Genomic DNA, 26,474 nt, shown 5'->3' with positions numbered 1-26,474 from the left:
GTCTTTCCAGCAGAAGCCCTGTAGGCAGGACGAGGGCCTTCCACTTTCCCACCACTGCCAACAATCCCTGCTACTTTACTCACCTACTCTATTCATGTATGTACCAATCTGAGCTTGGTAAGTACTTGGTGTTTTCATTTGTAGTATATATTCAGGGCACTATTTTGTCTTCTCTATGTGAGGAATGCCTCTTCAACCTTCAAGGCTCAGCTCAACTCATAGAAGCTCCCTGGTGGTACCCTCCTCTGTATTTTCTCAACAGCAAACCAGACTGCTATTATAACACTCAGCACACCCTTGTGCTCTAATTTGTTAACAGATCCTGTTTCCTGCAGACTTTGAGCCCCTTGAAGATAGATTGTACCATTTCTACTTTTCCTCTGCCTGGTACATAATGGGCACTAAATCAGTAGGGCTGAATGAATGGGTTTATGGCCAAGTGTGCCCCAGGCAAGGGAGGCCTCCAAAAGGCTGCCTAAAATCCCAAGCCAGGAAGGGTTAATGAAAGATTTCAACTTTGGGGTTTTGAAAGACCCTAGACTCCTAGGTTTCTTCTCTTGGACACTCTATGGGGCACTTAAAATCCTGAGCCATGCTGATTTTGGGATTTCCTCTGACCAGAAGGCTGAATGTTTAAGACTTTTCACATTCGCTTGTTCTGTTGTAAGGAGCTAGTAAGAGCTCAGCCTGGCCTCTGCCAAAACCACTCTTAAAGGAACAGCAGACACAGTGCAGCCAACAGAGGCTGCAGGGAAGAAGGATGGCTGTGACTGGTGCAGAGCAATTCTGGGATCCTGGAACCTGAAATACATCCCCTCCCCAGAAATTTAGCCTGAAATTTCTTTAACCAAGATCAAAAGGTGAACCTTCCTTCTAATAATCAGAGAGGACTGAATGTGTTCTGCAAAGAACAGACACACTGGTCTAAATTATTTCCAACTAACGTGTAAATAACTGATACAGGTTTTTTTTGTTGTTGTTTTGTTTTTGTTGATTTTTCTTTTTTTCCCCTAAATGCTAGTTTGGTGCAAGGGTAAAAAGAGTTATAAAAGAGCAACACCAAGGTGGGTGGATCAAGAGGTCAGGAGTTCGATACCAGCCTGGCCAACATGGTGAAACCCCATCTCTACTAAAAATACAAAAAATTAGCTGGGCGTGGTGGCGGGCGCCTGTAATCCCAGCTACTCGGAGGCTGAGGCAGGAGAATCGCTTGAACCCGGGAGGCGGAGGTTGCAGTGAGCCGAGATCGCGCCATTGCACTCCAGCCTGGGCGACAGTGCGAGACTCCGTCTTAAAAATAAATAAATAAATAAATAAATAAATAAATAAATAACAATAAGCCCTCTCGCCTAGTCTCTCCTTTGTCCTCCAGACCCTCGTGGCCGCCGGCGTTCGTGGTTCGCGCCCCTGCTTCCTCCGCCCCGCTGACTCGCCGCTTCCTCCTGGGCCCCATCGCCCCGAACCCGGGACTGTGCTTCCCGGCAGGCGCCGCGGCTAATGAAGGGCTGAGGATTTGGCGGCGGCACCCCGAGAGTCCGGGCGAGGGGGCTTTGTGCGCTGCTACGGCTGCCAGCACGGAGGCGGAGGCCCAGGGGCTGTGCACAGGTCGCCGCGGAGAGGCGTGCGATTTCCCAGTCGAGCGTCGAGGACCCTGCTGCCCAGGCCGGGCTGCCAGACGTAGGCCCCTCTCTGGCGGCAGCGGGGGCGCGGCGACCCCCGTCTCTCGGCCTCCCCTTCCCACCCCACCTCCTGAGCCTTCCTCCTGCCGCAGCACGCCTGGCCTGACCCGGCTGTGGCCGTCCTCGATCTCCGTGTCCCTCCTGCGATTGCATTGACACGGCCGGCCGGGGCGTTAGAACGGGACAAACTGAAGGCCTGATGAGAGAAAGGGAAAGTTAAGAATGCTGGAGCAGAACAATGGATTTCTCTTTCTTTTTCATGCAAGGGATCATGGGAAACACAGTTCAACGACCACCTCAACTCGTTGACTCCACCAGCATCCATCAGGAGGATGCCTTTGATAACAACAGTGACATTGCTGAAAATGGTGGCCAGACACCATATGAAACTACCTTGCAGCAAAGCTTTCAGTACTCACCTACAACACATCTTCCTTCACTCACAAATGGCTACCATCAATCAGCATGTATGAAACTCAAACCAAATACCAGTCGTATAATCGATATCCTAATGGGTCAGCCAATGGCTTTGGTGCAGTTACAAACTTTTAGCCCCACTGACTATTATCATTCAGAAATTCTAAACACAAGACCACATTAAATTCTAGAAAAACCTTCCCCTCCACAGCCATCACTCCCCTCCTTCAGTACCACAAACTGTGATTCCAAAGAAGACTGGCTCACCTGAATTTAAACTAAAAATAACCAGAACTATCCAGAATGGCAGGGAATTGTTCAAATCTTCCCTTTGTGGAGACCTTTTAAATGAAGTATAGGCAAGTGAGCACACGAGAAGTCAAAGCATGAAAGCAGAAAAGAGAAAAAAAACCAAAAAGCATGACTCATCAAGATCTGAAGAGTGCAAGTCACACAAAATCCCCAAATTAGAACCAGAGGAACAAAATAGACCAAATGAGAGGGTTGACACCATATCAGAAAAACCAAGGGAAGATCCAGTACTAAAAGAGGAAGCCCCAGTTCAGCCAACACTATCTTCTGTTCCAACAACAGAAGTGTCTACCGGTGTTAAATTTCACGTTGGTGATCTTGTGTGGTCCAAGGTGGGAACCTATCCGTGGTGACCTTGTATGGATTCAAGTGATCCCCAGCTTGAGGTTCATTTCAAAATTAACACAAGAGGTGCCCGAGAATATCATGTCCAGTGTTTTAGCAAACAGCCAGAGAGGGCGTGGGTTCATGAAAAATGGGTACAGGAGTATAAAGATCATAAGCAGTATGAAGAATTACTGGCTGAGGCAACCAAACGAGCCAGCAATCACTCTGAGAAACAAAAGATTCGGAAACCCTGACCTCAGAGAGAACATGCTCAATGGGATTTTGGCATTGCCCATGCAGAGAAAGCACTGAAAATGACTTGAGAAGAAAGAATAGAACAGCATACTTTTATCTATATTGATAAACAACCTGAAGAGGGTTTATCCCAAGCAAAAAAGAATGTTGGGGCCGGGTGCAGTGGCTCACGCCGGTAATCCCAGCACTTTGGGAGGCCAAGGAGGGTGGATCACGACGTCAGGAGATCGTAACTAACACAGTGAAACCCTGTCTCTACTAAAAAAAAAAAAAATGCAAAAAAATTAGCCAGACCTAGTGGCGTGCGCCTGTAGTCCCAGCTACTCGGGAGGCTGAGGCAGGAGAATGGCATGAACCCAGGAGGCAGAGCTTACAGTGAGTGGAGATCGCACCACTGTACTCCAGCTTGGGCAACAGAGTGAGACTCCCTCTCAAAAAAAAAAAAAAAAGAATGTTGTCTCCAAAGCCGAAGTTAAAAAAAACCTGATGACCGAGATCTGTGCTTTGTACTCAGCCAGAATAGACCAATGCAGGGGAGATGGCCTCCTCACTCTCAAGTACTGACATTCGAAGACACAGCCAGAGGCGGCACACAAGTGTAGACGAGGAAGAGCCACCTCCTGTTAAAATAGCCTGGAAAACTGTGGCAGCAAGGAAATCCTACCAGCTTCCATTACGATGCACTAAGGGAGCTTGGATTTGCAGAAATGTAACATGTCTCCAGCTGTGAAAATTGAACAAGTGTTTGCTCTGCAGAATGCTACAGAGGATGGGAAATTAATCAACTTGTTTATTCAACAAAGGGAATTGGTAACAAAACAGAAATAAGTGTCAGGGGGCAAGACAGGCTTATAATTTCTAGACCAAACCAGAGAAATGAAAAGCCAATGCAGAATATATCATCTCTTGAAGCAACATCTGGTTCTACAGGCTCAGCAGAAAAGAAGCAACAGAGAAGATCAATTAGAACACGTTCTGAATCAGAGAAGTCCACTGAGGTTGTGTCAAAGAAGATAAGAAAGGAGCAGGTTGAAACAGTTCCTCGGGCTGCAGTGAAGACCAGGTTACAGGAAGGGTGGGCAGACTGGGGAGTGCAGGGCTCTGTCGGATTCAGTGACAGCTCTGTCTTCACAGCGGTTGAGGAAACTGTAGACTGACATTCCTGTACAATTTCATCCCAGAAACTCCAGACTTGTAGTCTCCCTGCAAGATTTCTTTGTCTGTTGGCAGCTTGATAAACAGTTTCTTTGTTTTTGATTTTGATTTTGCCAATCATCATTATTGGCATTTTCCTGCCTGGTTTCTTATTCAAGACACTGAACAACTGCTTTAACATTCAAATGATTTTTTTTTTTTTTTTTTTTTTTTCAGTTTAAGCTGGATGAGTACAGCTTAAATCATGGGTCCAGGGCCGGGCGCGGTGGCTCAAGCCTGTAATCCCAGCACTTTGGGAGGCCGAGACGGGCGGATCACGAGGTCAGGAGATCAAGACCATCCTGGCTAACACGGTGAAACCCCGTCTCCACTAAAAAATACAAAAAACTAGTCGGGCGAGGTGGCGGGCGCCTGTAGTCCCAGCTACTCGGGAGGCTGAGGCAGGAGAATGGCGTGAACCGGCGAGGCGGAGCTTGCAGTGAGCTGAGATCCGGCCACTGCGCTCCAGCCTGGGCCACAGAGCGAGACTCCGTATCAAAAAAAAAAAAAAAAAAAAAATCATGGGTCCAGCCTAAAAACCATCATTTAACTTACACTCATCAATTCCAACATGGACTGTTTTTTGTTTTTATTTATTTATTTATTTATTTTTTTTTTTTTTTTTTTTTTTTTTTTTTTGAGACGGAGTCTCGCTCTGTCACCCAGGCTGGAGTGCAGTGGCGCAATCTCAGCTCACTGCAACCTCTGCCTCCCAGGTTCAAGCGATTCTCCTGCCTCGGCCTCCTGAGTAGCTGGAATTACAGGCACGTGCCACGCCTGGCAAATTTTATTTTATTTTATTTTTTGTATTTTTAGTAGAGACTGGGTTTCACCGTGTTGGTCAGGCTGGTCTCGAACTCCTGACCTCGTGATCGGCCCACTTTGGCCTCCCAAAGGGCTGGGATTACAGGCATGAGCCACCGCCCCTGGCCAATTTTTTTGTTTTTAAATAAAGCATGATTAGTGCACATCTGCCAAAAAAACAACAACAAAAAGCAAATTCTGAAAGAGAGCCCCGCAATGGGGAAAGAGGATGGGGAAAGAGGTGCCCAAAGGGAAGTGTGGAGTTTAGGAAAGACCAAAGTTAGCTCGGGATTTCCCCTGGAGCCTGGGGGTGGGGGAATTGTATTGAGATAAAGGAGCACCAGGCACATCTCTCTGGAGCTGACACACAGACCTCTGGGTAATGATTTCAAGCAGGAGGAGCAGGCAAGACCCACTAAGGGTGCCAGAAACAGCAAAATTGGGTGGGTAGATACACAGTCTACCTGGACTGGAGTAGAAAAAGGGAGGATAAAGAAGACAGTATTCACCCCACACACATTTGCTGTGACTTGCTATGTGCAGGGAGCCATGCCCAGTCCTGAGTTCAGTCTCCTGTTAGAAAAGTTTCATCAGAGCCTGACGGAGCAGATTTCCACAAACCCATCAATAACACTTAATGTGCAGTGCATTTTGGGCTCAAACCCTGAAGGTGCCTTGAAAAGGCTTGTAAGCTGGGGGTATAGTCCCCTGCCTGAGGAAGGATACCACAGGCTGGGCGGAGCTCCACTGGCCCTTCTCAGGGTGGTTTTCCAGACTCCATTATTATTATTATTATTATTATTATTATTAGAACATAAACTCAAGATTTTATTGTCTTCATAATAAAAGATGACACTTAGAACTGGATCACTTGGCCCTTTCTCTTCTTATCTCCTCCCAGTTCAAAATGCTTACATCTTTTAATAGCTAGCATTCTCTTAGATCTGCAGTTGGGCTCAACGCACTCAAGCCTTAGCACAATCTTCTTTGTAGTTTTAGCCTTTTTCCGGAAAATCGGCTTAGTTTGCCCACCATAGCCACTCTGCTTCCTATCATAACGCTGCTTTCCCTGGGCATACAGAGAATCCTTGCCCCTCTTGTACTGTGTCACTTTGTGGGGTTGGTGCTTGCCACACTTCTTACAGAAAGTCCGGCGGGTTTTAGGGACGTTAACCATGCTTGCGAGAGCGATATCGGCACGGGAAGAAAGAAAGAAGCCGCGCCGCAAACGGAAGTATATAGGAGGTTCCAGACCCCATTATTTTAAATTGCAACGACCAGCACTTTTGATCCTTTGTCCTATTTTTCTGAGCACCACTTACCCCTTTCTGACATATGTTTTATTTATCTATGTGTTTATTGTCTGTTTTCCCCAGTAGAATGCTTCTCCACAAGGGCAGGTTTTTTTTGTTTTTGTTTTTTTTCTTTTTGAGACGGACTCTCGCTCTGTTGCCCAGGCTGGAGTGCAGTGGTGCAATCTCGGCTCACTGCCAGCTCCACCCCCCAGGTTCAGGCCATTCTCCTGCCTCAGCCTCTCGAGTACCTGGGACTACAGGCGCCCACCACCACGCCCGGCTAATTTTTTGTTTTTGTATTTTTAGTAGAGATGGTGTTTCACCATGTTAGCCAGGATGGTCTCTATCTCCTGACCTAGTGATCCTCCCACCTCGGCCTCCCAAAGTGCTGGGAGTACAGGCACGAGCCACTGGGCCCGGCCAGGTTCTTTTAAATCAACTTAATTGAGGGATCATTTACATATAATAAACTGTATCCATTTACCATTGAAAGTGTACAATTCTGAACTGTGGGATGTATACAGATATATATATATACCTGTACAGCCACCACCACTACCATGATACTGAACATTTTCCACTACCCCCAAAGTAGTAGTCATCCCCATTTCTCCCATTTCCCCACCCCCACACCCACCCCAGGCAGCCACGGATCTGCCTCTTGTCACCATAGGCTAGAATTAACAGCAGGGATTTTTATCTGTTTTATTTCTCTGTCCCCAGCACATCAGATGGTGCCTGGCACATGATTGGCACGCAATACATCCTTGGTGAAAGACTGAATTAATGGATGGGAAATCAGATGATTAAGATCTGTCTTCGGGGCCGGGCGCAGTGGCTCCTGCCTGTAATCCCAGAACTTTGGGAGGCTGAAGCAGGCAGATCTCCTGAGGTCAGGAGTTCAAGACAGCCTGGCCAACATGGTGAAATCCCGTCTCTACTAAAAATACAAAAATTAGCCAGGCGTGGTGGCAGACACCTGTAATCCCAGCCATTCGGGAGGCTGAGGCAGGAGAATCGCCTGAGCCAGGGAGACACAGGTTTCAGTAAGCCCGGATCGCACCATTGCACTCCAGCCTGGGCTACAAGAGCGAAACTCTGTCTCAAAAAAAAAAAAAAAAAAAAAAAAAAAGAGCATGGCTGAAGACCAGCTGTATACTATCAGTAAGATCACATTCTTGATTTTGTGAAGGTAAAGGCAGGAAAGAGAGGCAGAAGCTGAAGTCAAGATCAGCTAGTTTATGCTGCAGTAACAAATGAGTCCATGGTCCCAGGGGCCTGGAGCACTGAGGTCAAGTTCATTTCTCTCTCACACTTATGTGTGTCCTGCTCCACTCCTATACCAGGCTGGTAGCATGGTTTCTGGCTGGGGCGGTGCCATCCTTGCAGCAGAGGGAAGAGAACAAGGTGAGCCATGCTTGGCTTTGAAAGTTTCTGCTCCCCAGTAACTCACATGTCCCACTTCAATGGCCAGCACCAGTCAAGTGGCCAAGCCTGAGTGAGGCCAATGGGTCAGGGAAGTGGAATCCTTCTCCAGAGAGGAAGAGGAAATATTTGTGAGCAATGGTACGATGTACCATAGGCATGCAAGCAAATAATTACAGGATGTGAGAAGTACCATCTACCTCTGCACGGTGCTAGGAAGGGAAAGGGGCTGACTTTGCTTGGAAGGCAGATGTCAGGCAGGGAAAGGGGAAGTCAGGGAAAGCTTCATGGAGAGGTGATATGTATCTGGGTCTTGAAGAAGGAATAAGAGCTCACTAGACAGAAAAAAACAAGGGAACACTCAGGCAGGATTAAAAGGCAACTGTCAAGGATAAAATTGTGAAAGTCTGATGTGCTTTCCGTGGTTGGAGCATCTGGGTACAGAGGCTGGCTCTGGACAGGTGGACTGGACCAAGACGGGTCTTTGACCATCAGACTAAGGATTCTGACTTTTCCCAAAGAGTGATGGACAGGCAATGAGGTTTCTGAACGAGGAGATATGACTTTGTGCCCTGAAGTGGTTGAAGGAGTGTTTTCATCCCAAGTGCAGAAAAGCAACCAAATAAAAGGGGACCCCAAATCAAGAGAAAATCCCCAGGAAGAGATGAGGTTTTTCTGCACGAGAACCCAGATAGGAACGGTCACCCAGGGGAGCTGGGCCCCTTCCTGTTGCAGGGAGCAGGCACAGCTCGCTGGCAAACGCCGATCAGGGCACCGCGAGGCCGAGCCCAGCCCCGCGGACCCGCCTGACCCCGCGCCCGCTCCCCGCGCTGGGAGAGAGGCCCCTCCTGGCCCCTGGAGACCTGGCGTGGCGGATATTTGTCTGTGATACGATTGTAATTTGGGCCCCTTTTGGCCGCAGTAAATTGTCCTGTTTGCACAGCGCCAGGCTGAAATAGCCCGGCGCGCGCGCCCCAGGAAATGAGCTCAGGGCCGACGGCCCGCGGAGAGCGCGCTGCAGCCGCCCTGGCGCTCCAGGCGCCCCGGCCAGCCCGCGTGGGGGCGGAGCTGCTATTTTTTCATTTGACCGACTTAAACAGGTAATTTGAATTATGAGCATGAAAAAGTGCCCAAGGCGTTGTCTGCCACCGAAAGCTCAGAGAAAAGTGGGAGACGCTGGCATGGGGACTGGGGAGGCTGCAGCATCTTCCTTTAGGGGCAGCGGTGGGTGGTAGGGGGAGGAACCGAGGCTCGGTCTGAGATGTGCTGCCTCTGCCACCTCCCTCAAGGCAATAAGGAAAGTCAAAACCCCTGGTAACAAATTGCAATTTTACAAAAATGATTTCATGGTAGAAGGACTCCACAGCCATGGAAAAGAACATTTGAAGCACGGTTACATCCGCCTTCCCGTGCCTTACAGGTAACATTACAACTATCTACACATACATGGATTTGTCAGCATTGCCATGATCACAGCATATAGACAATCCTGTGCTCCTTTTTTTCACACGCTTTTATTTTCTAAACACTCTTTCCTGTTGCTACACAATTTTCAATTTACCATTTTTACTGGCAGGGTAACATTTCATTGGATGGATGTATCATAATTTATAGGACCATCCCTCTATGTTGGCTGGGGCGGGTGTCTCCAGTTTTTCCCTATCATAAATAACAACCCAATAAATGTCTTTGTAGATACAAAATGGTCCTTTCTTCCTTGTGAATTATTTTCTTAGGATTAATTCCCAGGAGGAAGATTATTGGGCCAAAGGCTACGAACATCTTTATGTCACTTGATATTATTGCCAAATTGCTTTCCAAAAGGGTTGTCTCTGATAATTTATGGTTGTAAAAGAAGGAACTAACCCAATGTGTACACTGTACTTTCCTATACACACACAAAGGGCGTCACCTTGGGGCCCAGAGGAACAGGTGCTTGGGGCAGCTCTGAGTGGTGGCTGGATAGGGGTGCAAGGGAAAGGGCATTCAGAGGTGTGGGTGCTGGGATCCACCTCACCCTGGTGTTGGTACTTTCTGGAAGGATAGGCTTCCTGGACTTTTTGACTTCCTCCCTTGTCCTCTCTTTTGCTTCCATCGGATGTTTAGACCTATCACTCCCAAGCCCCCACCTTACTGTCCGCCTCTCAGAGTCCTTCCTGCCAGGGCTGCCTGGGAACTGGCCCACCCTAGGCCCAGAAATAGCGTGATTTGCTGAGCCAGCTTTCATACTGAATGGGAACTGTTGGCACCTTTGGCTTCTTGTCATCTTTGTGTTTTCCCGAGAGGCAGCACTAACCCCTCGATGAGGCTCAGGAAGGGAAGCTGGTGTGTGCCCCCAGGTGATACCCCGGGAGAGGCTGTCTTCCTTGCAGCTGCTCCTCAAGTCATTGCCAGGTTCGGCTCTGGTGGAACCTTCTTTATTTACAAAGATCAAGTCTGGGAGATGAGGCCAAAGACAAAACATCTTCTGTCCACACTCTTCACACTATTCAATTTGTGGATGTTGTTCCTCCCACAATTGTTTTGGTATCACCCCAGCTGACATCGTGGACATTTTTTTTTTTTTTTCATTTTTCTGACAACACTGTAGAAAGAAAGCACGTTCAGGGACAATTGACCAGAGGGAAAACACACTTGATTTCTCCTCTGCTGTAGCAACTCGTGTGTTCTTGGGACAAACCTCTTAGGGAAGATGGATTCCAACTTTACTGACAAGTTGAGGTTCTGGCTAGAGCAGCCACATCATTGCTGTCCCTAGGACCCAAAAGCCCTTGGTGGAGTTTTTTGTTTGTTTGTTTTTTGTTTTTTGTTTTTTTTGAGACCGAGTCTTTCACTGTCGCCCAGGCTGGAGTGCAATGGTGGGATCTTGGCTCACTGCATCCTCCGCCTCTCGGTTCAAGCGATTCTCCTGCCTCAGCCTCCTGAGTAGCTGGGATTACAGGCACCTGCCACCATGCCCAGCTAATTTTTTGTATTTTTAGTAGAGATGGGATTTCACTATGTTGGCCAGGCTGGTCTCAAACTGCTGACCTTGTGATCCACCCGCCTCGGCCTCCCAAAGTGCTGGAATTACAGGCGTGAGCCACCACGCCTGGCCCCAACTTGGTGAAGTTTCTTATGCTCCTAAGTCCTCCTCCCACGGCTGCACCATGGAGATGTGGGACAGAAGGTGCCCTTGGCAGGAGGGACTCTGAGGGGTAGACAGTAAGGTGGGGGCTGACCTGGGAGTGACAGGTTTGAGCATCAGACAAGAGAAGGACAGAGCAGGATGGGGAGTCTGAAAACTACTGGGACAAACCATTACCTGCCAAGGAGAGCCCTGACCCAGACACACAGGGCTTTCCACTGCCCCTCAGGCCTCCACACATCTCCTGTCTCCAGAGATGCAGCCTGCTTCCCCAGGGGCTGCTGGGAAGCCCCCTGCTTTATCACTGGAGGGTGTCACACTCAAAATCACCTCTCTACCCAAACCGCCAACCTCAGGCCCAGCATTGGGCCTGTGCCTCTGGCTTTCTCCCCTCAGGTGACAGTCATACCCTGTTGGGTGCCCTGCCTACAAGGACAGAGGAGTCATCACTGTTCCAGCTGCCGGGAGATCTCGGTGCTGGTGCCAGCCCTCAGCCTCAAGAGGTCCTTCATGGTTTCTTCCCTGAAATTCCTTAGCTCCACGTGCAGACAGAAGCCCACATTCACATTCAAGAGAACTGCCCAGATGGGTAATGGGTATGTGCCCTTGGGCCCCATTGGATGAAAATGAATGTAGAATGAGGGGCCAAGCCAGTCACTCTTAGGTTGGTCTTTTCTTGCTTTGGCTTATGTTTTCCCACAAATGCTGCTGCCATGGTTTGAATGTTTGTCCTCTCCAAAAGTCATGTTGAGGTTTAGTTGCCATTGTGATGGTATTGGGAGGTGGACCCTGCCCTCATGATGGACGAATGCCGCATGATATGAGTGAGCTCATTATCACGGGAGTGGGTTTGCCCTTTCCTACTCCCTCTCTTTCCCTTTCTCCCTCTCTTTGCCCTTCCACCATGTGACACCCTCTCGCATGTTAGGATGCAACAAGAAGGCCCTTACCAGATGCCGGCTCCCTGATTTTGGATTTCCTATCCTTCAGAACAATGAACCAAATAAATTTCTGTTTGTTATAAATTACCCAGTCTGGTAGTCTGTTACAGCAGCACAGAGCAGACTAAGACAACTGACTACTAGCAGGCGTTCCTTTCCACCACCTCACTCAGCCATTTCCAACCCCTTCAGCTCAATCCCTAATCTGGAATATTGTCCCAGTGCCTCCAGTTCCTACAACCCAATTCATTTTGTACTTTGCAATGGCACCATCCAATAAGGGCTCAAAGTCATCTTCTCTGAGTGTCTGCAAGGTCCAGCTAAGCCTCACTTCACAATGTGGTCTTGTTCATGATGTCATGCATGGTCTGTCTCCCCATGGATCCCCCCAGGGCACTGCCCACATCTTACACATCATTTGAACGCCATGGTACCCAGCCCAGGGCCTGCCTCTCAGCACATGCTCAGAAACATGTGCTGATCCATTTCCATTGTTAATTCCACCCTTCCTGCACCTGAATAGGCTCTTGGTTGCAAGTGACAGAAACCAACACTAGCTAAGAAGCAGCAAAGCAATTAATTGGAAGGATATTTATGAGCAAAAGATGTCCATAGGGAGGCTGGAGCACCAGGATGGGAATGGGCAAGGGAGGTCAGGGGACAGGACACCAACCAGTTTCAAGTCTCATGAAGGTGGGTTAGGGAGACTGCCCAGCCTGGCTCCTGCTGGCCATCACTACCACCCCTCATGAAGACCATTGCTCAGTGTGAATTCTGGGCAAGTTGGAGGAACATCTGATTGGCCAAGCCTGGGTCACATGTCTAACCCCAGATGGAGGTAGGAGGATGTGGCCTCTCCAGCTTTTGTGGTGGGGTCCCTGACTTCCCCCACCAGGCCTACTTAGTAAAAGACCCCACACCCCTAGGCCGGGCATGGTGGCTCATGCCTGTAATCTCAGCACTTTGGGAAGCCGAGGCAGGTGCATCACCTGAGGTCAGGAGTTCAAGATCAGCCTGGCCAACATGGTGAAACCCCGTCTCTACTAAAAATACAAAACATTAGCCAGGCGTGGTGGCAGGCACCTGTAATCCCAGCTACTCAGGAAGCTGAGGCAGGAGAATCACTTGAACCCGGGAGGCGGAGGTTGCAGTGAGCCGAGATCGCGCCATTGCACTCCAGCCTGGGCAACAAGAGTGAAACTCTGTCTCAAAAAGAAAAAAAAAATCCCACACTCAGTGTGGGAGGCTGAGCAGCCCCTCAAAAGACAAATGTCTAACAGCTACTGAGAGTGTGTTCACTGTATGCCAGGTGTTACCCTAGGCACTGACGTGTGAAGATGAGGAAGCCAGGCCCCTGCCAAGCAGCTGGCTGAGAAAGCAACCCCAGCTCCATTCATCACTTATGGGGCACCACCCCATGCCAGGTTCTTGCCCATGGGCTTTCTCAGACATCATCCCATTTAATCCTTACTGTGGCTAGGGCTGAATTAAAGGCTCTAGTGAATGGTCAAGAGAGCAGCATGGCTGCTAAGGAGTTAGAGCGGCATCACAGAGAAGTAACCATCTAGCAGGGACTAACATGGACTCAAGGAGGTTGAAAAAAGAGAAAGGCCTTGCAGGCAGAAGGAACAGCATGATAAAGGCATGGAGGCCCGACAAAGTCAGAGAGGGTTCAGGCCATCATGGTTTCTTGGTGTGGCTGGAATATAGGGAGCAAAAGAGGCCTAGAGGTGGCTGTTGCAGGTAGCTCATGCTAGCAATGAGCAGGCTTTGAATAAAAACAGCCAATATTTCTCAAACACTTGGTAAATGCCAAGCCCTCTATGAGGCCCTTTATATCCATCGTCTCCCCCCATCAGGCAAGCACTATTTTTATTTTGAAGTTGAGGAAACTAAGAATAAGAGGGGTTAAGTAACTTGTTCAAGGTCACATAGCTAGCAAATTGGAAGAGTCTGGATTTGAACCAAAGCTTGTGTGTTCAACCACTGATGGTGCCAGAAGGAACAGGAGGAGTCCCTGTCCCTACCCTGATCCTTTAAAAAAATAGTTTGTTTTTTTTTTTTTGAGACAAGATCTCACTCTTGTCACCCAGGCTGGAGTGCAGTGGGGTGATCACAGCTTACTACAGCCTCGATCTCCTGGGTCAAGTGATCCCTTCACCTCAGCCTCCTGAGTAGCTGGGACTACACCTGTGCACGACCACGTCCATCTAATTTGTTTTTTATTGTTTGTTTGTTTTTGTTTTGTTTTGTTTTGTTTTGAGACGGAGTCTCACTCTGTCGCCCAGGCTGGAGTGCAGTGGCATGATCTCGGCTCACTGCAACCTCCGCCCCCTGAGTTCAAGCGATTCTCCTGCCTCAGCCACCCGAGTAGCTGGTATTACAGCCACCACACCTGGCTAATTTTTGTATTTTTAGTTTTGTAGTTTTGTATTCAGGAAAAAGGAACTGGCCAAGCTGCATAGAACTTTTTATGGACAGAGAGCATTGTTGAAATGATAAAACACAGTCTCCTGCTTTTGGCTGGGTCATTTCTAGGCATTTCCATTTAGAGGGACAGGTGCAGAGGGCACCCAGCAGAGCAGCTTCATGCTTAGGGTTTGGCCCTAGGTCACCTGGGTTTGGATCCCAGCTGCCCCATTTCATAGTCATGGGACTTTTGGCATGTTATTTAACCTCTCTGGGACTCAGTTTTCCCATCTATAAAACAGAGAATAACCACAGTGCCCGCCCCATAGGGCTTAGGAGGTTTAGAGAAGATGCTTGTAAGGTATCTGGCATGTAGTGAACACTAAAAAAAAAAAAAAAAAAAAAAATGCAATTGGGGTCAGGCGCAGTGGCTCACGCCTGTAACCCTAGCACTTTAGGAGGCTGAGGTGGGCAGATTGCTTGAGGTCAGGAGTTCGAGACCAGCCTGGCCAACATGGTGAAACCCTCTCTCTACAAAAATACAAAAATTAGCTGGGCATGATGGTGGGTACCTGTAATTCCAGCTACTGGGGAGGCTGAGGCGGGAGAATCGCTTGAACCTGGGAGGCAGAGGTTGCAGTGAGCTGAGATCATGCCATTGCACTCCAGTCTGGGTGACAAAGCAAGACTCCATCTCAAAAAAGAAAAGAAAAAGAAAAAAGAAAAATGCAATTTCTTGGGGTGGGGGTTTTGTTCCATTTAACACAGGACCTGTATTAATACAGATGTCTGGACCCAGCATTGTGCTGTGGTGGCAGGTGGGAAAATAAGCTCCCAGCCATGCAGAAGGCAGCCAGGGTCAGGAGAGCAAACCATGTAAGGCCAGAGGAAGGAAGATGCCTGCCCTGGTCAGGACTCAGGAAAGCTTCTTAGATAAAGTGGACTTTGATTCCAGCTTTCAAGAATGTGTAGAGTTGAAAAACCTTGATAAGGGAGACCTCATTGCAGGTGGAAGAAACAGCAGAAGCCAAGGTGTGGATGTAAGAAAGGGGGAAACCCTTTCACAGCCTCAGAACCAGCCCCAAACATCTGACAACTTCGACAACTCTTCAATGTCATGGCAACAAGCCTTCCCTGCCGTCTCGTTCTGACAGCTGCATTTCGCACACAGTAAGGTCAGAGATGTTCCTACGTTGTTTGGCTCATTCTTGGAGCTGGGTGAGGGTAGCTGCTTCTCCATCCTGAGGCTCTTCCACCCTGTCTGGGTGCCCTGGAGCCAGGCATCTGTGTGAGACCCCAGAATACAACCTCTGTTCTGACCCGGAAAAGCCCAGATTGGGGCTGAAAGAAGGAAGATAATTTCTGTAAGTGTGAATTTCTTTTTGGAGGCAGAGTTTTGCTTTTGTCGCCCAGGCTGGAGTGCAATGGTGCGATCTTGGCTCACTGCAACCTCCGCCTCCCAGGTCCAAGCGATTCTCCTGCCTCAGCCTCCCGAGTAGCTGGGATTACAGGCGCCTGCCACCACGCCCAGCTAACTTTTTGTATTTTTAGTAGAAACGGGGTTCCACCATGTTGACCAGGCTGGTCTTGAACTCCTGACCTCGTGATCCGCCCACCTCAGTCTTCCAACGTGCTGGGATTACAGGCGTGAGCCACCACGCCCAGCCTGAAGTGTGGATTTCAATCCCATCTCTGCCACTTGCTGGCAAATGGCTTACCAGCTCTGACCCTTGATTTCCTGGCCTTATAGATGGGTATAATAAAAATTATGCTCAGTATCCATTCTCTAGCACCCCAATATCCTCTTGCCACTGTTCATAGTGTCTTGAAGAATAGAAAATCCAAGTCCCTCTTCTTTGGACAGAACTTCCTTTTGCCACCCCCATCGTAGAGCCAAGGGGCAGGCCTGTAATATAACCAGGGTTGTGAGTGGAGAGGTCGGGGGATGGGAGAGACTCTCAGAGCACGTTTGTCTCATTGGGGGTGTCTGGGAGAACATGATGGTCAAGCTCCTGGGGCCTGCATGTACTCACTGGAGCCTGTTTGTATTGAGCCCCTTCTCCAGCCTCCCCTTCCATTCTATGAGCACCTCCTTACCCTTCCAGTAAACTCCCAGGTTGGAGTCAGGGTCTACGGGTTCCAATCAAACAATCCTCCCAATACAGATCTCCTCCCCAATTCATAGGCTTGTCGTAGCAATTAAATACAAATGAAAGACCAGCACATTACAAGGTCACCAGAGATGATTGTTGTCACCATTATTATTCTCCACCCATCTTCACAATAACCTGTGCGTGAGGCAGGAGGTGTACCCATTTGACAGGTGGGGAAACAGAGGCTCAAAGACATTAAGTGGCCCTTTCAAGTTCACTCCCTAAGTGGAAGAGCGGGAATTTAATCCCAGATGTGTCTGATTACAATGTCCCTGAGTTTTACATGGTTCCTCACTGCCCCAGGGCTTCTATGCTGGTGCACCTCACCAAATGTCACTTGCGGCTGAAACCACATTGTCTTCCAGATGATCAGCTATTGCGCCAGCAACGCAGGGCAGGAGCCAAGAGCACTGTGCTGAGGGAGTGTCCAAGCCCCCCACGTGAGCACTCCCAGCCCAGGCACTTGTCCCTGCTGTCTCAGGTAAAACTTTGGAAACCTCAACCCCTAATTACCGCCTGGCACAGGGTACCCGGTGGTTTCCGGATGGCTTGTATTGACTCGCGCAGTCTTCATAGGACATAGGTCTGAGCTAAATTTAAACCCCGTCACAGACAATTTAACAGTTTTCTGTGGGGGGGTAATTGAATGGTAAACCATAATTACCGATACAACTGATACCTTAATTCCCAAAACAATCTGTGGAGGTGTGTGGAATTCAAATCAGTCCAATTAGAATTCTATCTTCTCATAATAAACTACAGCATAATTGCTAATTGCCCCCTGGCTCACAATATTTTAAGGCAGAAAGTTGGTTTTGTTTTTTAATATGGCTTTTGTTTTTAATTTTGGGCTGTTGCCCATGAGCGGGAAAGGATCCAGGTCTCTGTACTTGGGACAAGACACCCAGGAGAGGCCAGCTACACACAGGTCTCCACCAATGTCGGAGTTCTGGCTCTTGGAAAGGCCAGGATGAGCTCTGTCGATAGAAGCCACCTGAGCTGGAAATGACCTTCGGGTTGCCAATGCATTCTGATGAGCACTGGAGTCAGAAGTTCCAAGTGAGACTATAGGATTTAGGGCAAGTTACTTAACCTGACTCGGTTTCCTGATCTGTACAATGGGTGTAATAATTGATCTTCCCCTGTGGGTTAAGACTGACACAGTGCTCAACATGTGGTAAACACTCTAGAAATGGCAGCTGCTGTTATTAGTATAAATTCACTCTCTCATTGACCCAGCAAATACATACTGAGTACTATATGTGCCAGGCACAATTTTGGGTGCTAAGGATATGACGGCAAACAAAACAGAAGAAGCCCCTGCCTTTATGGAACTTCTAGCGGGGAAACATGATAAAAGACAAATGAATATGTTAAAGAATCTGGCCCCTGGGAAAGGTCACGTGATGTGGCCAAGGAGGATGTCTTTGAGCAGGTGGCACCTGAGCTTATCAACCCTATCAGCCTGAATTTACCAAGAAGGAAACTGAGTCTCAAAAGTTCAACTTTGGAGGACCGGGCATGGTGGTTCATGCCTATAATCCCAGTGCACTGGGAGACCAAGGTAGACAGATTGCTTGAGCCCAGGATTTCAAGACCAGCCTGGGCAACATAGCTAGACCCTGTCTCTGCAAAAAATTTAAAAATTAGCCAGGCATGGTGGTGCATGCCTGTAGTCCCAGCTACTCAGAAAGCTGAGGTGAGAGGGTCACTTGGGCCCAGGAGTTGGAGGCTGCAGTGAGCTATGAACACACCAGTGCACTCCAGCCTGGATGACGCAGTGAGACCTTGTCTCTAACAAAAAAAAAAGTTCAACTCTGGGCAGCAGGCGCACACCACAGATGTTTGGGAGAGAGGGGCAGGAGGATAATCTTCAGGAAAGGGAAGGAGCGACCTTAGTGAAAGGCGCTAGGTGGTCAGGCAGCGGCTGCTCAGGAGAAGGCATGGGTTGCTGAACTGTTGGAATCCCAGCTCTCTGGCTTTAGTCTGAAAGGCTCCTCATGATGACCTGAAGGTCACCGTGGAGGAGAAAGCACCCACGCAGTGGAACTGGAGAGACCGAGCTTCAGATCCTGGCCCTGGGTGACTTGCTGTGCGGCCTCAGGCACCTGCTACATCTCTCCCAGGCCGCATCTTCTCTCCTGTAAACTGGGAACGAGAAGACATAGGTCACAGGGTCATTGGCAAGGTTGTGTGGGACCATACATGTCAAGAACATGGCACACATTGGGCACCCAGCAAGTGCCAAGTCTCCTGAAACTGAGGCTGAAAGAAGGGAAGTGACTTGTCCAAGATCACACAGTGAGTTGTGGCAGAGAGTAGGCAACGTGCAGTGTTCTCACCCCTGACAGCCAAGAACACAGCATCTCCCGCGGCCAGCTAGAGGGTCTTTGCAGGGCAATTGCTGACAGGCAGCAGGCCAGAAAGGATTTCAGAGGAGGAAGGATTAGGATCAAGCAAAGAGACACCCCTATTTGGCATGCACCTGAGTTAGTGCCAAACAAGCCATTCAGATTTCAACTTCGGGCATTCATTTACTTTCAACAGCTAAGCATGTTGGAGACACCTCCTAGGAGCTACAGAGCTGACTTGGGGGGTAGGGGGAGGCTGGAGGTATGGGAGGGGGACTGTATGGAAAGGAGATATATTTCCCCAGCACAACCCCCTCTGGCATTCCCAGACAGCCCCTCCCCTCCCCATTTGACAAATCCCACTTCCCGCCTGGGATCCAAGGGGTCTCCAAGATTAAAAATCTGGTCACCCACTGGTTACAGGGCAAATGGCTCCTATTACGAGAGGGCTCTAGGGGCCTGGGAACCCAGCAAGGGGTGGGCAGGCGCCTGCTGACACCGTCTTACCCAAGGGCAGGCCCATTCACTGTCCACACAGAGGTGGGAGGTGGGGGCCCCACCTGGGGTCCCTGCACCTCAACAGTAATTACTGCTTTCTGGCTGGCCACTGCCCAGACCACCTTGTTGATGGGAACTTGGTTCCAGGCTGAACAGGGCTTGGCCCTACTGCTTCAGGGCCCCCCCTTCCCACGGTTGAGGCATGGGGGAGGAGTGTCAGCGAGGGGAAGTGTTCAGACTCCCAGCAGCCTAAGGAAGAAGCAATGAGATTCAGGGACAGTGGACCTAGAAACTGGGACTGACAGGGCCGGGCGCGGTGGCTCACGCCTGTAATCCCAGCACTTTGGGAGGCCAAGGCGGGCGGATCACAAGGTCAGGAGATCGAGACCACGGTGAAACCCCGTCTCTACTAAAAATACAAAAAATTAGCCGGGCGCGGTTGTGGGCGCCTGTAGTCCCAGCTACTCGGGAGGCTGAGGCAGGAGAATGGCGTGAACCCGGGAGGCGGAGCTTGCAGTGAGCCGAGATCGCGCCACTGCACTCCAGCCTGGGCTGGGCGACAGAGCGAGACTCCGTCTCAAAAAAAAAAAAAAAAAAGAAAAAGAAACTGGGACTGATAGCCTGGGCAGGCTCTTAGGGTTTAGTTCACACTTTTAGCCAAGGGACCCCCCTCAGAAGCCTTCTGGATATCACTTCAGACATCTGGGTCCCCTAACGCATAACTACGGTGACAGCAGGTATAACTGGCATGTCAAACAATCAGAGCTCCTAGGATCATCGAAACACAACTTTATTTTTGTCTCCTACCTTCCTTTAGACTTTCTTCAGTGAGAGAGTGATCTCCCTTGTTTCTGAATTGGAACTCCCACAGGCCCGTAACTTTTCTGCCCAATCCTAGGTAGAATAGAGTCCTGAAGTCACTTTAAGTCACAAGAAACATCTCAATTCTGATGCTGGAATGTCCAGTCCAAGAGAGTGACCAAAACTGAACCTGATTTAGTGACAAGCTTTCCCCCTCCCGGGTGGGCAGCCTGCAGTGGGAGAGGAGCCCAGTGGGTTTTTCCTCAGTTTCTCGGCAGTGCTATACCCAGTCTGGTCTTCAGCTCCCTGGGGTGGAGCCTGGGGAGAAGGAGGGGGAGGCCAGGACAGTCCTACCCTGGGAAACAGGCTTTGGGCCTCTGGCTGGCCTTGACATAATGTCTAACACCAGCTCTTTAGGCCTTGGTTAGGAGAAATTGTCAATGAATTTCTGGGTTTTGTGCAATTTTCCTGTAGCAAGAATGGTCCCTTAGAGTAACAATGACTAAAACAAGATAATATCTACATTCGTACTTTGACAAAATTCTCTCTTATTCTGCAAACTCTGATTAAAGGTCCATATGTAGTTAACGCTGGGATAGCCCTGGAGATGCAGAAAACTGAGCCTCGTTGGGATGTTTGATGCCCTTGGCTCGGTCACCCATCTCACAATGACCAGAAGCTCAATGACACTCAGGTGACGAGAAACTCAATGTTATCTCTGTTTAGGCAATAACCAGGAAGCACAGGGCTTACAGTCTAGAGAACGCTTCTAAAGACCACATCTTCAGCAGTATCCACTTTACTGATGGGGAGATGAGCCTCAGAGAGATTAACTAATGTGCCTAATGATATTTGGTAACTGACAAGGTTTAGACTCTAACCAAGGTCTTCTGGTCCTAACTTCAGAGTCCTGTGCCTTTAAGACCACAATCTGACTCTCTTTTGTAGTCCGTGTGAGAGAAGAGTGAGGCAGGGATCTGAGTACATGAGAACGAACCAGGGAGGAAGGGCAGGCAGGCTAAATTCTCCCCAGGATCAGCAGAAAGTGGCCAGGGCTCAGACACTCACTGTGTCCAGGGAAGCTGCAAGGCAGATTTAAACTCCAGACATTTAAGACACCATGTAAGCCCTCCAGTGCTGTGATATTTTTGGTGAAAGGAAGATGGAAGGAACACTTAAGATTTGGAATTGTTAGCAGCAGTGAAAACACTACTTGAAAGCTGAAGGGAATAGCATGATGCCTGTTGGCAGCTCCCAGCTCACATTCATCCTCTCAGCCACCCAACATTCGGAGTTTATTCTCCCAAGTGTTCAGACAGAAGTCCCAGAACAGATCCTCATTGGCTCAGGTGGGTCACATGTCCCTCCCTAAACCAATCATTATAGCTAGAGGATTTGGAACCTGATTGGCCACACCTGGGTCACGTGGTTGATTTGGAGTAAGAAAGGTGGGGTTAGCTCCCCCGCTCTACTTATAATGTGGGTAGGGAAGAGTTCTTAGCAAAAGGGGGAAGGAGAAAGGGGAAATGGGAAATTAGATAAGAAAGAGGGCTTTGTAGCACAGAAGTATTTCTACTTTATAGATTAGCAGTAGGAGCCCACAAATGCTTTCACATGGGGAAAGACATTTTCAATGTTGGGGTTCAGGAAGGTGAATCAGGCTGCCAAGAAATTGTTGCTGCCTAATCATTTGGTGTCAATTAAACATGCATAGTATCGGCTGGTCATGGTGCTCTAATCCCAGCACTTTTGGAGGCCGAGGCAAGTGGATTGTCTGAGCTCAGGAGTTGGAGACCAGCCTGGGCAACATGGCAAAAGCCGGTCTCTACAAAAAATGCAAAAATTAGCTGGGTGTGGTGGCTCCGCCTGTGGTCCCAACTCCTCGGGAGGCCGAGGTGGGAGGACTGCTTGAGCCCCGAGGTTGAGGCAGCAGTGAGCCGAGATTGCACCACAGCACTCCAGTCTGAGTGAAAGAATGACGGCCGGGCGCGGTGGCTTACGCATGTAATCCCAGCACTTTGGGAAGCCGAGGCGGATGGATCATGAGGTCAGGAGATCGAGGCCATACTGGCTAACACGGTGAAACCCCGACTCTACTAAATATACAAAAAATAGCCAGGCGGTTTGGCGGGCGCCTGTAGTCCCAGCTACTCGGGAGGCTGAGGCAGGAGAATGGCGTGAACTATGGAGGCAGAGCTTGCAGTGAGCCGAGATTGCGCCCCTGCACTCCAGCCTGGGAGACAGAGCCAGACTCCATCTCAAAAAAAAAAAAAAGAAAGAAAAAAAGAATGAGACCCCCATCTCTAAAAAAACATGCATAGTATCTATTAATGTAAGTTACTTGGCAATATGGGCAGTGAGTAAGAGGCTAAAATCTGGTTCTGTCACCAGACTTTGAAGGAGTTACTTAACTTCTCTTTGCCTCCGTTTCCTCATCTGCAAAATGGGGACAGTAACAATAACTGGTCCTAGGTTTGTTGTGCAGATTAAATGAATTTATACACTGTAAGGCACTTCAAGAAGGGGTAGTCAGAGTGTTTGCTTCAGTTCCCAGGAGCTGGGAGACCTCACGTCCTGGTGGAGTCTCTGGCTCTGGCTGCACAGACCTGACTAGCCTGGCCTGGCCGCAGTAGCTGGCCCTGAGTAGTGACCTGCTTGCCTGCTGCCCTCGGAAGCCTCACTTGGCTGACAAACAGGAAGGTGGCAGGGCTGCCTGCGTGCCCCTGCCGCCCCCACAGCCCTGTGTCTGGCCCCAACTCTCATCTCTACTTGAGGCTGCGGTGAACTTGGATGGTGCTACTCTCACCGCAAACCACAGTCCGTCACAAATTGCCGTGTGGTGAGTAGCGAGCACATTTATAATTGATGAAATCAGGGGGTGAGAGCTCATCGCTGAGATGCTCAGTAAACAAAGCCCTGGTCCTTGGGTGGGGGAGGGGGTGCTTGAGAGTAAACAAGAGGACAGGAATAGGCCGGGCGCGGTGTCTCAAGCCTGTAATCCTAGCACTTTGGGAGGCCGAGACGGGCGGATCACGAGCTCAGGAGATCGAGACCATCCTGGCTAACATGGTGAAACCCCGTCTCTACTAAAAACAAAACAAAAAAATACAAAAAAACTAGCCGGGCGCGGTGGCGGGCGCCTGTAGTCCCAGCTACTCGGGAGGCTGAGGCAGGAGAATGGCGTGAACCCGGGAGGCGGAGCTTGCAGTGAGCTGAGATCCGGCCACTGCACTCCAGCCTGGGCGACAGAGCGAGACTCGGTCTCAAAAAAAAAAAAAAAAAAAAGAGGACAGGAATGTGGTGGCGCCCAACTGCCCTGGAGAGTACATGAAAGGTCTCACCCACCAGCTTTTTTTTTGAGACGGAGTCTCGCTCTGCCGCCCAGGCTGGAGGGCAGTGGCCGGATCTCAGCTCACTGCAAGCTCCGCCTCCCGGGTTTACGCCATTCTCCTGCCTCAGCCTCCCCAGTAGCTGGGACTACAGGCGCCCGCCACCTCGCCCGGCTAGTTTTTTGTATTTTTTAGTAGAGACGGGGTTTCACCATGTTAGCCAGGATGGTCTCAATCTCCCGACCTCGTGATCCGCCCGTCTCGGCCTCCCAAAGTGCTGGGATTACAGGCTTGAGCCACCGCGCCCGGCCAACTTTTGTTTTTATTATTAAACTTATTTTAAAGAGTTTCAATCCTATAGAAAAGTTGCAAGAATATATAGACTCACATGGATTCTTTTTTTTTTTCAGAGACCGGTCCTCAGTCTGTCTCCCTAGCTGGAGGGCAGTGCCTCAATCGTAGCTCACCGCAGCCTCGAACTCCTGAGGTCCTCTGATCATCCCACTTCAGCCTCCCAAGAAGCTGGAACTACAGGTGCGCACCACCACGCCCACCTAATTTTTACCTTTTTTTTTTTTTTTTAGAGATGGGGGTCTCACTATGTTGCCCAGGCTGGTCTTGAACTCCTGGCCTCAAGTCATCCTCCTGTCTCAGCTTCCCAAAATGTTGGGATTTACAGGTGTGAGTCACTGCACCTGGCCTAACAATTATATTCTTCAGTCTTTTCTTATTAGTCTATTCTTAGTCTTCTTAGTCCCATTCTGTTGAACCATTTGTGAGTAAGCTGCAGAGATCATGACCTTCCCTGCTAAATACATCAAGGACATTTTCTTACATACCTAGAAGAATGACTCACGGCCAGGCGTGGTGGCTCATGCCTGTAATCCCAGCACTTTGGGAGGCTGAGGCAGGCAGATCACGAGGTCAAGAGATCGAGACCATCCTGGCCAATATGTTGAATCCCAGTCTCTACTAAAAGTACAAAAATTAGCTGGGTGTAGTGGCGCACGCCTGTAGTCCCAGCTACTCAGGAGGCTGAAGCAGAGGAATCGCTTGAACCTGGGTGGCAGAGGTTGCAGTGAGCTGAGATCACGCCATTGCACTCCAGCCTGGTGACAGAGCAAGTCTCTGTCTAAAAAAAAAAAAAAAAAAAAAAAAGAAAAAAAAAAATGACTAACATCAGAAAATGTAATAACACAATACTAATATAAAGTCCATGTTCAAATCTCACCAATTATCCAATACTATTCTTTTTAGCAACTCTTTTTTCTCAATCAAGCCTAATTAGCCTTTCAATAGTCAAGGTCCCAGGTAATTGTCACCCTTGGTCCCCCATCCCACTGGGGGCTAGAATCCCGCAGTCAGGTAGGAGTGATGAAGCTGTGGTCAGGTCAGAAAACAAGGCCAAGCTTAGGATAACAGCTGGAGCCAGATGTAGAATCTGCTAAGTAAGCTCTGGGAGGCCTGGAAGCTGTTCCCAGGGATGGGAGCCCAGGTGAGCAGGGAGAGAGGCACGGAAGCTCTTACTGGGAGCCCAAGGGCGACAGGAGGCTCTCACACTTCTGTCGCAGCAGCCAAACCCTGGGCATGGACAGGTGAGGACAGGACGGATGTTAGGAAGATAGGGAGGAGATCATCAACATTTCAGGCACAGAAGCTGGCAGAAGAGAGACAGCTTTGTCATCTGTATTATGCTAATTGGTTAGTCTGTCTATTTATTTAACAAATGTCTATTGCTCCCTTACTGTATGCCAAGAACTATTTTAAGTGCTGGGGATACAGACCCAGTCCCAGCCTTAAGATGTTTATGTTCTATTGGGAGATGAGATAGTTTGCATTGTTGTGAAAACAGTCATTCCCCACCCACTCCTGCTCCCCTTCACAACAGGTGTAAGAGAGTAAACTTGCCCACTCCACTATTACACTTGGCCATGAGACTTCTTTGGCCACTAGAATGTTAGCGGTGTGTCATGATCGCCCTTAACTGTGTTGTGAGGTTTGGCTTGGCTTTTAAGTTCCTGCCATTCTCCAAGAGAAGCATGTGCCCCAGGGAGCTGCCTGTCCAAGGAGAATGGAGAGAGACATGGAGTCCACCCAAACCCAAGCCACAGCCTGGAGCTGCCCTGCTTGGGCTGACACACAGACTCACAAATAAGAAAGATGAGCACTCATTTGGAGCCTCTGAGTATCGGGGTGGTTTGTTACACAGCATCATTTCAGCGGTGGCTGACTAAGACGGGTGGAGACAGAATATAAACAAGCCAACTAAGACATGTGTGATGTCAGGTAGTGATAAGAACAGCAAGACAAAGAAAGCAGGAGAAGAGGAAAAGTGTGGTGAGTGCTGTTATAGATAGGGCAGCCAGGGGAAGGCCCCTGATAAGGGAGCAGAGATCTGAAGGAAGTGGGGGAAGGAGTTATCCAGGGCAGGAATTTCTCGAGGAGGAAACAGCAAGCACGAAGCTCCGCAGGCAGGCACAAGCTGAGCCCCGGAGCAAGCCTGTGTGGCTGGAGCAGAAGGACCCAGCGGGGGTAGCGTGGGGTGTTAGGAAATGGTTCAGAGAGGAGGTTGGGGCCAGATCCAGTGGGAAGGACTTGGACATGTATCTACATCATCTCGTATAACTTGTTCCTAGCTGTCTGATGAAAGAGCGGACATGCAGAAAGGGCGCTGGCTGAGCTCCCTGGTTTGGGATTAGTACTGGCAGTGCCAATGTCGGCCACATTCAAGCCAGTGTTCCAGGGGCCTTCTCTCAGTCTCATGCTCCTGTTTTTCCTTGAGATTCTCCCCTCTCTTGTCCCCTCCCTATCTTGGCTCTCTACCCACTGCCCCAACACCTCCAGCTCCTCCTCTGTTCCCCCTCTTGCTCCCCTGGACCTTCCTGGTTCTCAGCCCTCAACCCTCAGCCCTCAGCCCCTTTGGTCCTCAAGGTGGGGACCACTCCCACCTCTCCAGCCCTGTTCTGGAGCCCTGGGCATTCTGTCACTAGCTCTCTGCTTGGTCCTGTCCCCCAGGTTGTCTGTGTTCCTTTCACATTGGACATGCCACAAACGAAGTCCATCACCAGGGGAAGGGCTCTCAGGGACTATCTGAAACCTCGGGAGCTTCATAGACCCCGAGGTCTTTGTAGAGACAAAGGGGAGCCAGTGGCCCAGC

The 26,474-nt window shown here is 49.4% G+C and overlaps 1 protein-coding gene and 1 pseudogene across 1 annotated transcript; one reads left to right on the top strand and one right to left on the bottom strand.

The window, feature by feature from the left end:
- The first annotated feature begins 1,917 nt into the window (after nucleotides 1–1,917).
- LOC100426670 (histone-lysine N-methyltransferase NSD3-like) lies at nucleotides 1,918–4,147 on the top strand (annotated as a pseudogene).
- Nucleotides 4,148–5,798: 1,651 nt separating this feature from the next.
- Nucleotides 5,799–6,191, bottom strand: LOC713497 (large ribosomal subunit protein eL42-like). The gene has a single exon (XM_001113675.5). It carries the CDS (start codon nucleotides 6,163–6,165, stop codon nucleotides 5,845–5,847), a length of 321 nt encoding a protein of 106 aa, XP_001113675.1. The 5' UTR covers nucleotides 6,166–6,191; the 3' UTR covers nucleotides 5,799–5,844.
- Nucleotides 6,192–26,474: the final 20,283 nt, after the last annotated feature.

This window comes from Macaca mulatta, chromosome 16 (assembly GCF_049350105.2).
Source record: "Macaca mulatta isolate MMU2019108-1 chromosome 16, T2T-MMU8v2.0, whole genome shotgun sequence".
NCBI classification, from domain to species: Eukaryota; Metazoa; Chordata; class Mammalia; order Primates; family Cercopithecidae; genus Macaca; species Macaca mulatta.
The sequence above is the reverse complement of the archived record's forward strand: the minus strand, read 5'-3'. Positions and strand labels throughout refer to the sequence as shown.